General features: G+C 42.3%; 1 protein-coding gene across 5 annotated transcripts in view; it reads left to right on the top strand.

The window, feature by feature from the left end:
* Positions 1 to 8498: 8498 nt before the first annotated feature.
* LOC109207671 overlaps positions 8499 to 10799 on the top strand; it is a 24685-nt gene continuing 22384 nt past the window's right edge. For all 5 annotated transcript variants that reach the window (XR_002065048.1, XR_002065047.1, XR_002065046.1 and 2 more), the window contains exons 1-2: positions 8499 to 8780; positions 9336 to 9423. Coding sequence is in view for 1 of the 5 variants with exons in the window: in XM_019370637.1 (XP_019226182.1) it covers positions 8612 to 8780; positions 9336 to 9423 (257 nt within the window). In the remaining 4 variants the exon portion in view is untranslated. The remainder of the gene's footprint in view (positions 8781 to 9335; positions 9424 to 10799) is intronic.

Raw genomic sequence — 10799 nt, 5'->3', positions numbered from 1 at the left:
TGTAGACTCTTGTAATCAGTGTACACCTCACACATCACACCATATAGGTAATGCCTCCAAATCTTCAAAGCATGAACTATGGCTGCCAACTCTAGATCATGAACTGGATAATTCTTCTCGTGGATCTTCAACTGCCTCGAAGCATAAGCAATGACTCTGCCATCCTGCATCAATACTGCACCAAGTCCAATACGGGAAGCATTACAATAAACTGTATAAGGCCCTGAGCCTGTGGGCGAAACCAATATCGGTGCCGTAGTCAGAGCTGTCTTGAGCTTCTGAAAGCTCGCCTCACACTCGTCCGACCATCTGAACCGGGCACCCTTCTGGGTCAATTTGGTCATCGGGGCTGCTATGGATGAAAACCCCTCCACGAACCGACGATAGTAGCCTGCTAAACCCAAGAAACTCCGAATCTCTGTAGCTGATGCTGGTCGAGGCTAGTTCCTAACTACCTCAATCTTCTTCGGGTCCACCTGAATACCCTCTGCTGATACGACATGACCCAGAAATGCAACCGAACTCAACCAGAACTCACACTTCGAGAACTTAGCATATAATTGACTATCCTTCAGAGTCTGAAGAACCACTCTGAGGTGCTGCTCGTGCTCCTCCTGGCTGTGGGAGTACACCAGAATATCATCAATAAAGACTATCACGAACAAGTCCAAGTACGGTCTGAACACTCGGTTCATCAACTCCATAAATGCGGCTGGGGCATTGGTCAACCCAAATGACATGACCAAAAACTCATAATGCCCATACCGAGTGCGGAAAGCTGTCTTAGGGACATTAGACGCCCTAATCCTCAACTGGTGGTAGCCAGACCTCAAGTCTATCTTTGAAAACACCCTCGCACCCTGAAGCTGGTCGAACAAATCGCCAATCCTCGGCAACGGATACTTGTTCTTTATCGTCACCTCGTTCAATTGCCGGTAATCAATGCACATCCTCATCGATCCATCCTTTTTCTTCACAAATAACACTGGCGCACCCCAAGAAGATACACTAGGCCTGATGAAACCCTTCTCTAGCAAATCTTCCAACTGGTCCTTTAACTCCTTCAACTCTGGCGGGGCCATGCGATACGGCGGAATAGAAATGGGCTGCGTGCCTGGGGCCAGATCAATACAGAAATCAATATCCCTGTCGGGCGGCATACCCAGCAGGTCTAAAGGGAAAACCTCGGGGAACTCCCGAACAATAGGAACAGAGTCAGTAGAAGGAATCTCTGTGCTGGAATCGCGAACATACGCCAGATAAGCTAAACACCCCTTCTCGACCATGCGTCGAGCCTTCACATATGAAATAACACTGCGGGTGGCATGACCTGGGGTCCCTCTCCACTCCAATCGGGGCAAATCTGGCAAAGCCAAGGTCACGGTCTTGGCGTGACAATCCAAGATAGCATGATTCGGGGACAACCAATCTATCCCTAATATAACGTCGAAATCCACCATGTCTAAAAGCAATAAATCAATACGGGTCTCAAGACCCTCAAACACTACCACACAGGAACGATGAACTCGATCGACTTCTATAGAATCACCCACCGGTGTAGATACATAAATAGGGATACCCAAAGCATCACTAGGCATAGCCAGGTAGGGTGCAAAATAAGACGACACATAGGAATACGTAGACCCAGGGTCAAATAGCACTGAGGCATCCCTATCACAGACCAGAATAGTACCTGTAATAACAGCATCTGAAGACTCAGCCTCTGGCCTGGCTGGCAAAGCATAACACCGGGGCTGGGCCCCACCTCCCTGAACCATGTCTCTAGGACGATCTGCTACTGGCTGACCCCTACCTCTGCCGGTCCGAGCTCCACCTCTACGGTCTCTACCTCCACCTCTATGATCCCTACCCCCGCCTCTAGCTGGCTGGGCAAGCTGTGTATCACCTGGTGCCTGAATCATGGGGCGAGGACCCTGCTGCTGAGAGCTACCCGAGGCTCGAGGGCAAAATCTGATAATGTGACTCGGGTCACCACAACCATAACAAGCCCACGGCTATTGAGACTGCTGGCCCTGTCGACCTGAATGTCCTCCCCGGAAACTCTGAAGTGGCGGTGCACTGATGGGCTGCTGATCAGAATAATGCTACTGAGAACCACCACCGCCTGGAGTACCATGAGAAACCCGGAGTGCTGACTGAAAGGGTCTCGGTGAATGGCCTCTACCATAAGAATCCCTACCTCCAGACGAGGTACCACTGAACCTACCAGAATGACGAGGCCTCTTATCCGACACCTGGCCACCTCCTCTTGCAAGAGCCATCTCCACTCAACGGGCCGCATTGGCCGCCTCCTGAAAAGAAATCTCACTCCCGGCTCCCATAGCCATCTAGAGACGGATCGGCTGAATCAACCCATCAATAAACCTCCGCACCCTCTCTCTCTCGGTGGGGAGTATAACAATAGCATGGCGTGCTAGATCAATGAACCGAGTCTCATACTGGGTGACTCTCATGGAGCCCTGCTGGAGGCGCTCGAACTGTCTGTGAAGAGCCTCTCGCTGAGTAACTGGGAGAAACTTCTCCAAAAACAACTCTACAAACTGATCCCATGTCAATGATGGCGACCCTGCCGGTCTGGATAAATAATAGTCCCTCCACCAAGTATTGGCAGATCCTGCAAGCCGAAAGGTGGCGAAGTCGACCCCATTGGTCTCCACAATACCCATAGTCCGAAGAATCTCATGGCAGATAAATAAGAAGTCTTGTGGATCCTCTGAAGAAGTACCGATGAATGTGGTGGTGAAGAGCTTGGAGAACCTATCAAGCCTCCACAAAGCATCTGAGGACATAGCCGCTCCATTGCCGGTCTGAGTCACAACACCCGGCTGAACTGCCACAGCTGGCTGAACCACTGGAACCTGTGCCTGGGGAGCTACCTGCTCTGGAGTACGTATAGCAGGAGTCTGAACTCCTCCCCCAGCCTGAGAAGTGGCTGGTGCTACTAGAAGCAAACCCGCTCTAGTGACGCTCTCCACAAAGCCTACCAATCTGACCAGAGCGTCCTTAAGAAGTGGGGTGGCTATGAACCCCTTTGGGACCTGAGCTGGGCCCACCGGAGCTGCTGGGGCTGGAACCTCCCCATCATAATCAACATGAGGCTCCACCTCTGGGACTGCTGCTCGGGGCTGAGCTCTGCCCCTGCCTCGGCCTCTGCCCCTCGCAGGAGCTGCTGCTGGGGGCTCGGGCTGCTGTGCGGTAGAAGAGGAAGCACGTGTTCTCGCCATCTGCGAAAGAACAGAGTAGAAAGACGATCAGTATTTGAGAAACAGAATCGCACGACAGGAAAGAACAAAAGTGAAACTTTTCCTAACTCCGTAGCCTCTGGGGGATAAATACAGACGTCTCCGTACCGATTCCTCAGACTCTACCAAGTTTTTCCGTGAGTAGCGAGACCTATGTAACCTAGAGCTCTGATACCAACTTGTCACGACTCAGATTTCCTACCCTCGGGAGTCGTGATGGCGCCTACTAACGGAGCTAGGCGAGCCAAACATTTAAACATTTTCGGTTGACAACATAACAATACTAAAATAATGAGTCTTTAAATAAATGCGGAAGTCTAAAAAGAAAAGGAACATAATAACTAAAAACCCAAAATGCGAAAGTTTAATATTTCTCTACCCAAGACTGGAGTCGCTATCTCACGAACTACTAAAGAGTGCTACAAACAAGTCTGAATAGAAAATGCCTAAATATCTGTCTCGGTACAATGAAGACAAACTGAAAACATAGAAAGGGACTCCGGCCTGCGAACGCCAGCTAGGCTACCTCGTAAGTCCCTGGACTTAAGTCAGGTCCCGATCAATATCCTACTGCAGTGGTCCAAAAGCTGCTCCGATACCGTGATCTGTGCAAAAGAGCACAAAAGTGTAGCATCAGCACAACCGACCCCATGTGCTGGTAAGTGCCTGGCCTAACCCCGGCGAAGTAGTGACGAGGCTAGACCGGACTACCAAACCAACCTGTGCAGTCAATATATATATATGCAATAAAAGGAAAGAACAAAGAAATTAAACAGTTAAGAGGGGGGAAGCATACTATGGGGGAGTACAGTCCGGATATGAAGTCAACAGTTTAAATAAGAAACAGGGCAATAACAATAATTAATGAGAGCAGGAAAATCAACAGTTGCACGGCATCAACCTTCGTGCTTTTACTCTCATCCTCACCAAAAGCAATCAAATAAAGTGCACGGCATCACCCTTCGTGCTTTCCTTCACGTAACTCTCATATCATGGCACGGAATGATGATCCTTCGTGCAATTAGTATCAAATCAGAGCACGGAATGTCCCTTCGTGCAGAAATAATCAAAACATGGCACGGAATGACCCTTCGTGCGAATATAATCAAAACATGGCACGGAATGACCCTTCGTGCAAATATAATCAAAACATGGCACGGAATGACCCTTCGTGCATTATCACTCTTCCTCACCCAACCAGTAATCACAACCAAACGGGGCGAGGGGATAAACAAATAATAAGAAATGTCCCGGCAAGGGAATTACACAATTAACAGCTAAATCCCGGCAAGGAAGCAACAACAATACTTTCTATTTCGGCAAGGGAGATAATCCATATACTCAAACCATCCCGGCAAGGGATTAATCATATCTCTTTCTATTCCTTTCATTTCTTACTCAATAGTCCTTTTGTCGTTCGAGCCAACACTCCAAAGAATTTACAATTCATAATTAATCCTCATACTCTTCACATTGCATAGAATTCATCAATTAACATGGAAGAGTCATAACAACATCAGAATAAGTACAAACAAGGACCCACGATCATGCTAGACACCGGTGTATAGATACTCGTCACCATGCCTATACACCGTACTCGATCATTTAGCAATTAGCGAATAATAACACTCTAATCCTATTCCTTCAAGCCAAAGTTAGATCAAACACTTACCTCGAATGCTCCAAACTCAACTCAATCCTCTAGTATAGCTTTACCCCTCGAATTCTCCACCAAACCGCTCGAATCTAATCACAAATTACTTGAATCAATTTGAATGCATGAAAATGAAATTTCCCAAAGTTTGTTCAAAAATTCCCAAAATGCCCCCGGGCCCACGTGGTCAAAACCCGAGTTTCGAACCAAAATCCGATTACCCATTCCCCCATGAATTCAGATATATAAGTTATTTTAGAATCGAACCTCAAATTGAGGTCCAAAACCCCCAAATTTAGGAACCCTAGTTCTACCCTAAATTCCCAAATTCCCCCATTAAAATCCTTGGTTTGAAGTTGAAATTATGTTTAAGGATGTTAAGGAGTATAGAAAATCAGTTAGAAATCACTTACCAATCGTTTTGAAGAAGTAGAATCGTTTGGAAAATCGCCTCTTATGTTTTGGGTTTTGAAAAAGTGAAAAATGACTGAAAATCCCGACATTATATACTGTACTGAAGACCTGGCGCGGACCGCACAAAAATGCCCCGCGGCCGCGCCGAGGAAGGGTGGGGAAACCACTCTCTGAACCTACCCAGCGAGGACCGCACTGATTTGGTGCGCGGCCGCGCTGGTTGAATGAAATCCCAAGGCCCCTCTCTAAATCTTCCAGTGCGGACCGCGCTGATATGGCACGCGGGCGCGCTGGTCGAATTGGGAGTCATTGGCCCTCTGAACCCAGCCACGCGGACCGCGTAAAAGTGCACCGCGGCCGCGCGGACCGCGCGGAAATGACCGCGGCCGCGCTGGGGGCCTGCAACACCTGGACCTGCAACACGTGATACTTTTAAGTCTAAGACCTCCCGGGACCTACTCAAAACTCACCCGAGCCCTCGGGGCTCCAAACCGAACATACATAAAATCTCAAAAACATACTCCAGACTCATTCGTGCGATAAAATCGCCCAATTAACATCATGAATCATCAAATTGGGCCTCAATACCCATGATTTCCTTCCAATTTCCATAGAACATCAAGTTTATATTTCCTAGCTCACAACACGTCAAATGACGTCCAAATTTAACCAAACTTTATAGCAATTGCTTAAATCATATTTAAGACTTGTGCCGGGCGTCGGAACCAAAATACGAGCCCAACAGCACAGTCTTCTAAACAAATAACACCTTCCAATTCTTTAATTATTTTCAGAAAACAATTTCACACAACAATTCGTTTCTCGGACTTGGGACCTCGGAATTTGACTCCGGGCATATGCCTGAGTCCCATATTTTTCTACGGGCCCTCCGGGACCGTCAAATCACGGGTTCGGGTCCGTTTACCCAAAATGTTGACCAAGGTCAACTTTAATCATATTAATATCAAAATTCAACATTTTTCACACAGAATTCATACTTATGCTTTCCGGCTACGCGCCCGGATTGCGCACGCAAATCGAGGCAACCAAAAATGAGGTTTTCAAGGCCTCGGAGACACGGAATGAGTGAGAAAACAGGTGATGACCCTTTGGGTCGTCACAAATTTAAATTAGGGACCAAAGCTGGTCGCTAAATTTAAATCAGATTTATTTATATTTTATATAATATTTAAAATAATAATATAATTGTTAAACGGGTCCCATATTAGCGACCAAAGTTGGTCTCCATTTTATAAGCGACCAACTGCGGTCGCTAACTTTGAATTATATTTATTTATATTTTATAATTTTTTTAAATAATAATATAATTATTAAAATTTTATAATAGGGTCCCATATTAGCGACCAAAGTTGGTCTCTATCTACTTACCCTTTAATTAGCGACCAACTTTGGTCGCTCATTTTAAATTATATTTATTTATATTTTATAATTTTTTAAAATAATATTATAATTATTAAAATTTAATAAGTGGGTCCCCCAATAGCGACCAACGTTGGTCGCTAATCTCAGTATTTCTTTGACCAAGCAAGTCTGACCAGTCCGGTCAATATTTTGACGAAATTATTAACCAAATAGCGACCAACTTTGGTCGCTAATGTATTTAAAATAATTATTTTATTATTTTCTCCAATTTAGAGACCAACGTTGGTCGCTTTTCTTGAAAGACCAACTTTGGTCGCTAAAGTTTGATCGCTTTTTTCCGGAATTCTAGTAGTGATTGTTAATAAATTATTATCCATTAAGCGAATTATTGGCCAATTAATCATATTTATGTCTACACCAATAATAATCGCAATAACGTAAACTTAATAGTTTAATACTTAGGGGATAACAAATCTTGAAGTTTGATTACACATCAATTATAGTTTGGTTATTGAATCTATAGTAAGATTTCACTTTATTCATAAATGGATTGCTAAAATCTAAACAAGAAAGTAAATTGTAACGTCATTTTTTTTAATTTTAAAATATGCGCTCAATATATTACTACTTACAAGGCATTACTATTTTGAATCTTCTAGTGCCATATTTTATTTTTAACCTCGCTAGTCAAAACGTTCAAATAGTTAATCCAATAATCAATAAATTACAATTCAAATAAGGTTATATGAAATATTTGATCGCGAGGTGTAGTCCTACCACTTTTTTCAACTTAGATATATGCGTACATGCACATAATTTTCCAAGTTTTACTAAAAAATTGACGTTTTTTATCAATATGCCTCATCGCCCATAGTCTCTCTCGTTCATGTGTTCTCCTTATAGTATTCATCCATGGTAGGATATATTATGAACACTTGCTCAACCATTAGATTTTTTTTCCCGCGACTGATTCTTTATCATGGTATTTATACTTTGACTTAATCTTGATCTATTCCGGCCTTCATTTTGTGGTATATTTCAACGTATGCATATTTTTCTGACCTATATAATAACACTAGCGTACAATATTGAATTTAAGATGATACAAAATTCTCCATTGGTAACCAATAATTATTCATTAAGCGAATATTTAACTAATTGATCACTTTTATTTCTATACTAGATCGTAATAACGTAACTTTAATAACTTAATACTTAGAGGATAAATCTTGAAGTTTGATTGCACAACAATTATAGTGTGGTGGTTAAATCTATAGTAAGATTTCACTTCACTCATAAATGGAATGCTAAAATCTGTTACAAAAAAGTAAAATTTTAATTTTGTAGTTTTAAAGTATGCGTTCAATATCTTACTACTTTCAAAACTTTATTATTTTATAGCCTTTATTGTCATGTCTTATTCTTAAACTCATCGAGAAAAAATGTTCTAATCGATAATCCAATAATTAAGAAATTACAATTAAAATAAGGTTATACGAAATATTTGGTCGGCAGGTGCGTCGTACCCACTCCTTTCGATTTAAATCATCTATGTATGATGTATATGATCAAACACACACTATGCACGCACATATACTATATGCAGTTTTCACCAATACGCTGACGTTTTGGCCCAGACAAAGCACGCTTTTGATGTGTCCTAGTTGTCGTAGTAGTTGTTACACGTAATAGCCATGCCGAGAACACGTGACCCTCCCCTTTCTTCTGAGTCTTAAAACTCTATATAAACCGCTTCAATTAGTTGTATTGTGTTTTTACAACTTCCGTTACTTGTTTAGCCAATTAGCCCCCTTCCTGAAGAACCCTCGAATCTCTCTCTCTACATATATATACAGATAGATTTGACAATCGTTTGAATTGGATCTGGTAGAAAGGAATGTCAATTCACTTCAAATTCAGGAGCTGTCCAAGCTTCGATTCCGTTGATATAGACGGCCGGCCGTCTATCTCGGTGCGGGAGCTGAGGTTGAAGATCATCCGCCGCAAGAATCTCAACATTTGTCAGGACTTTGATCTCGTTTTCTCTGACGCCCTCTCCGGCCAAGGTCCTTTAATTCTTCTGAATTTTTTTCCTTCTGTTTTTGTTTTGAGTCATTAATTAGCCGTTTATTTATTACACTTTATGCGCACGGCTTGGAATTTATTAATTCAGAGATACATAGAGCTATTTATAGATAGTGCTTATATATTCATAGGTTCCTGATTTTTAATGTTTGAAATGTAGTTTTAATGAGTGTGCAACAGAAAGAGAGAGATTGAGAGAGAGCGAGACAGAGAGAGATTGTGTGTGTGAGAGAGCGAGTGACGTGTATGTGAGTGTGGTGACATACATGTATTTGAAAATTTAACTTAATTCAGAGATGCGTATATCAACGTGTTTGTGCGCATGTGAAAGCTTACGTTTGGGAATTTTTTGTTGAAATGTGTGTGTGTGTGTGTGTGTGTGTGTGTGTGTGTGTGTGTGTGTGTGTAAGACAATGCAACAGACAAAAAATTCCTTATGCTGAAATGTATGATCAGAGTAATATATATCTATGGGTTCCTAATATGTGTTTGCATGTCTGAAATTTATCTTAATCTTCTTGTGTTATTCATTGCAGAGTATAATGATGAAAATTTTCAGATTTCGAGTGGGTCAAGTGTAATTGTCAAGAGAGTTCCCGCTGGAACGATCCCTTCAGCTACTAAGTGAGTTCTTATTTCTTTGAAATGCAAAATCCCTTTTGGGAAATTTTACTAATATATGTCTTACTATTAGGTATTACCTCAATTGAATTAATTTTATAACTAGATTCTTTCGTCATTTGTTGTGAGAGTGTGCTTTCGTCATTTGTTGTGAGAGTGTGATATTGAGCTTTTCCCTGCAATGACTAATTGATATGTATTGTATGAGGTAAGATTATTTTGTGAACGGTATAAAAGAGAATTGATGTTCTTATGGATGGGCTTTGTATTGTTGACTTGGCATTTATTGGTAATTTTTTGAGTTAGAGCACTATGAATGTCGCACAAAATGGACATACAATTATATTAGTTAATAGAAGAGGTGGATGGCATGGAGCCATGGACAGCTAGATGACCATGATCTGAAGTGATATGGTATAAAAATGAGTTGTTGCTCGAGTGAAGGTTGGCGCTTTTGAACGCCATTTGCATATGCCTGCGTTCAAAGAACCACTGAGGATGCATATGCTGTCTTTTATAGTTTTTTTGTATTGGTCGCGATTGATTCTATTTGAGTAGTATCCGGCAATAGTCATGTGATAGTTTTTCTTGATATTTGTTGAGATCGATTATGCATGTGTAGCACTCAGCAATAGTGTATGTGCTATGAGCATATTTGGATGGGCTGCAATTTGTTCTAGTTGGAATGTGGTGAAGTGGAAGCCTTGCTATAGTTGTGGTGTTAGCTGGTGCGATCGCAAAGGATTGTCTTGAATGGTTAGCGTCCGTGCGTAGGCAGTTGAAACCACTCATTAAATGAGAGTGTCGGTTCGAAATCCAAACAGAAAGTTGTACTGCTTTATCAAGGATTGCAATGTTGTCAAAGGATTGTTTGAGACGCGCTTAAACCCTGAAATTAGGTTCAAAACAGGTTGTGTGCCTTGCCTTGCTTAAGCGGTAGCCATACCAAGGCGCTAAGGCACGTGCCTCGTCGCCCGTAGGCTGTCTCAAAAAAGGCTGACTCCGAACAAGAAATATTTCACCTAATTGTAACTTATCCAATTCTTTTGTTTACATAATTGTGGTTTGGGGTCATTATTCTTGAACACATTTTCCCTTCAACTGCACCTTTCTTTATTAATTATTAATGCTTACCGTTTAGAGCTCCAACTAGCTTCAGTTTTTCTTTCCGTCTCTGATAACACTGAATGATCGCAAATCATGGTGATGTCCTTAAGTCAACGTTTGTGGTTTGAGATTGCTGTAACAGTGCTTCATTGAGAGCATACTTTTTTTTTTTTGATAAGGTAAATAATTTTATTAACAATTGGGAAGAACCCCCTGTACAAGCCATATATATCTATTTTTGTGCCGTTAGTAGGCCTAGTCTTTCCGGCAAT

The sequence above is a fragment of the Nicotiana attenuata genome, unplaced genomic scaffold (genome assembly GCF_001879085.1).
Source record: "Nicotiana attenuata strain UT unplaced genomic scaffold, NIATTr2, whole genome shotgun sequence".
In the NCBI taxonomy this organism is placed as follows: Eukaryota; Viridiplantae; Streptophyta; class Magnoliopsida; order Solanales; family Solanaceae; genus Nicotiana; species Nicotiana attenuata.
This window is presented reverse-complemented; position numbering and strand designations above follow the sequence as displayed.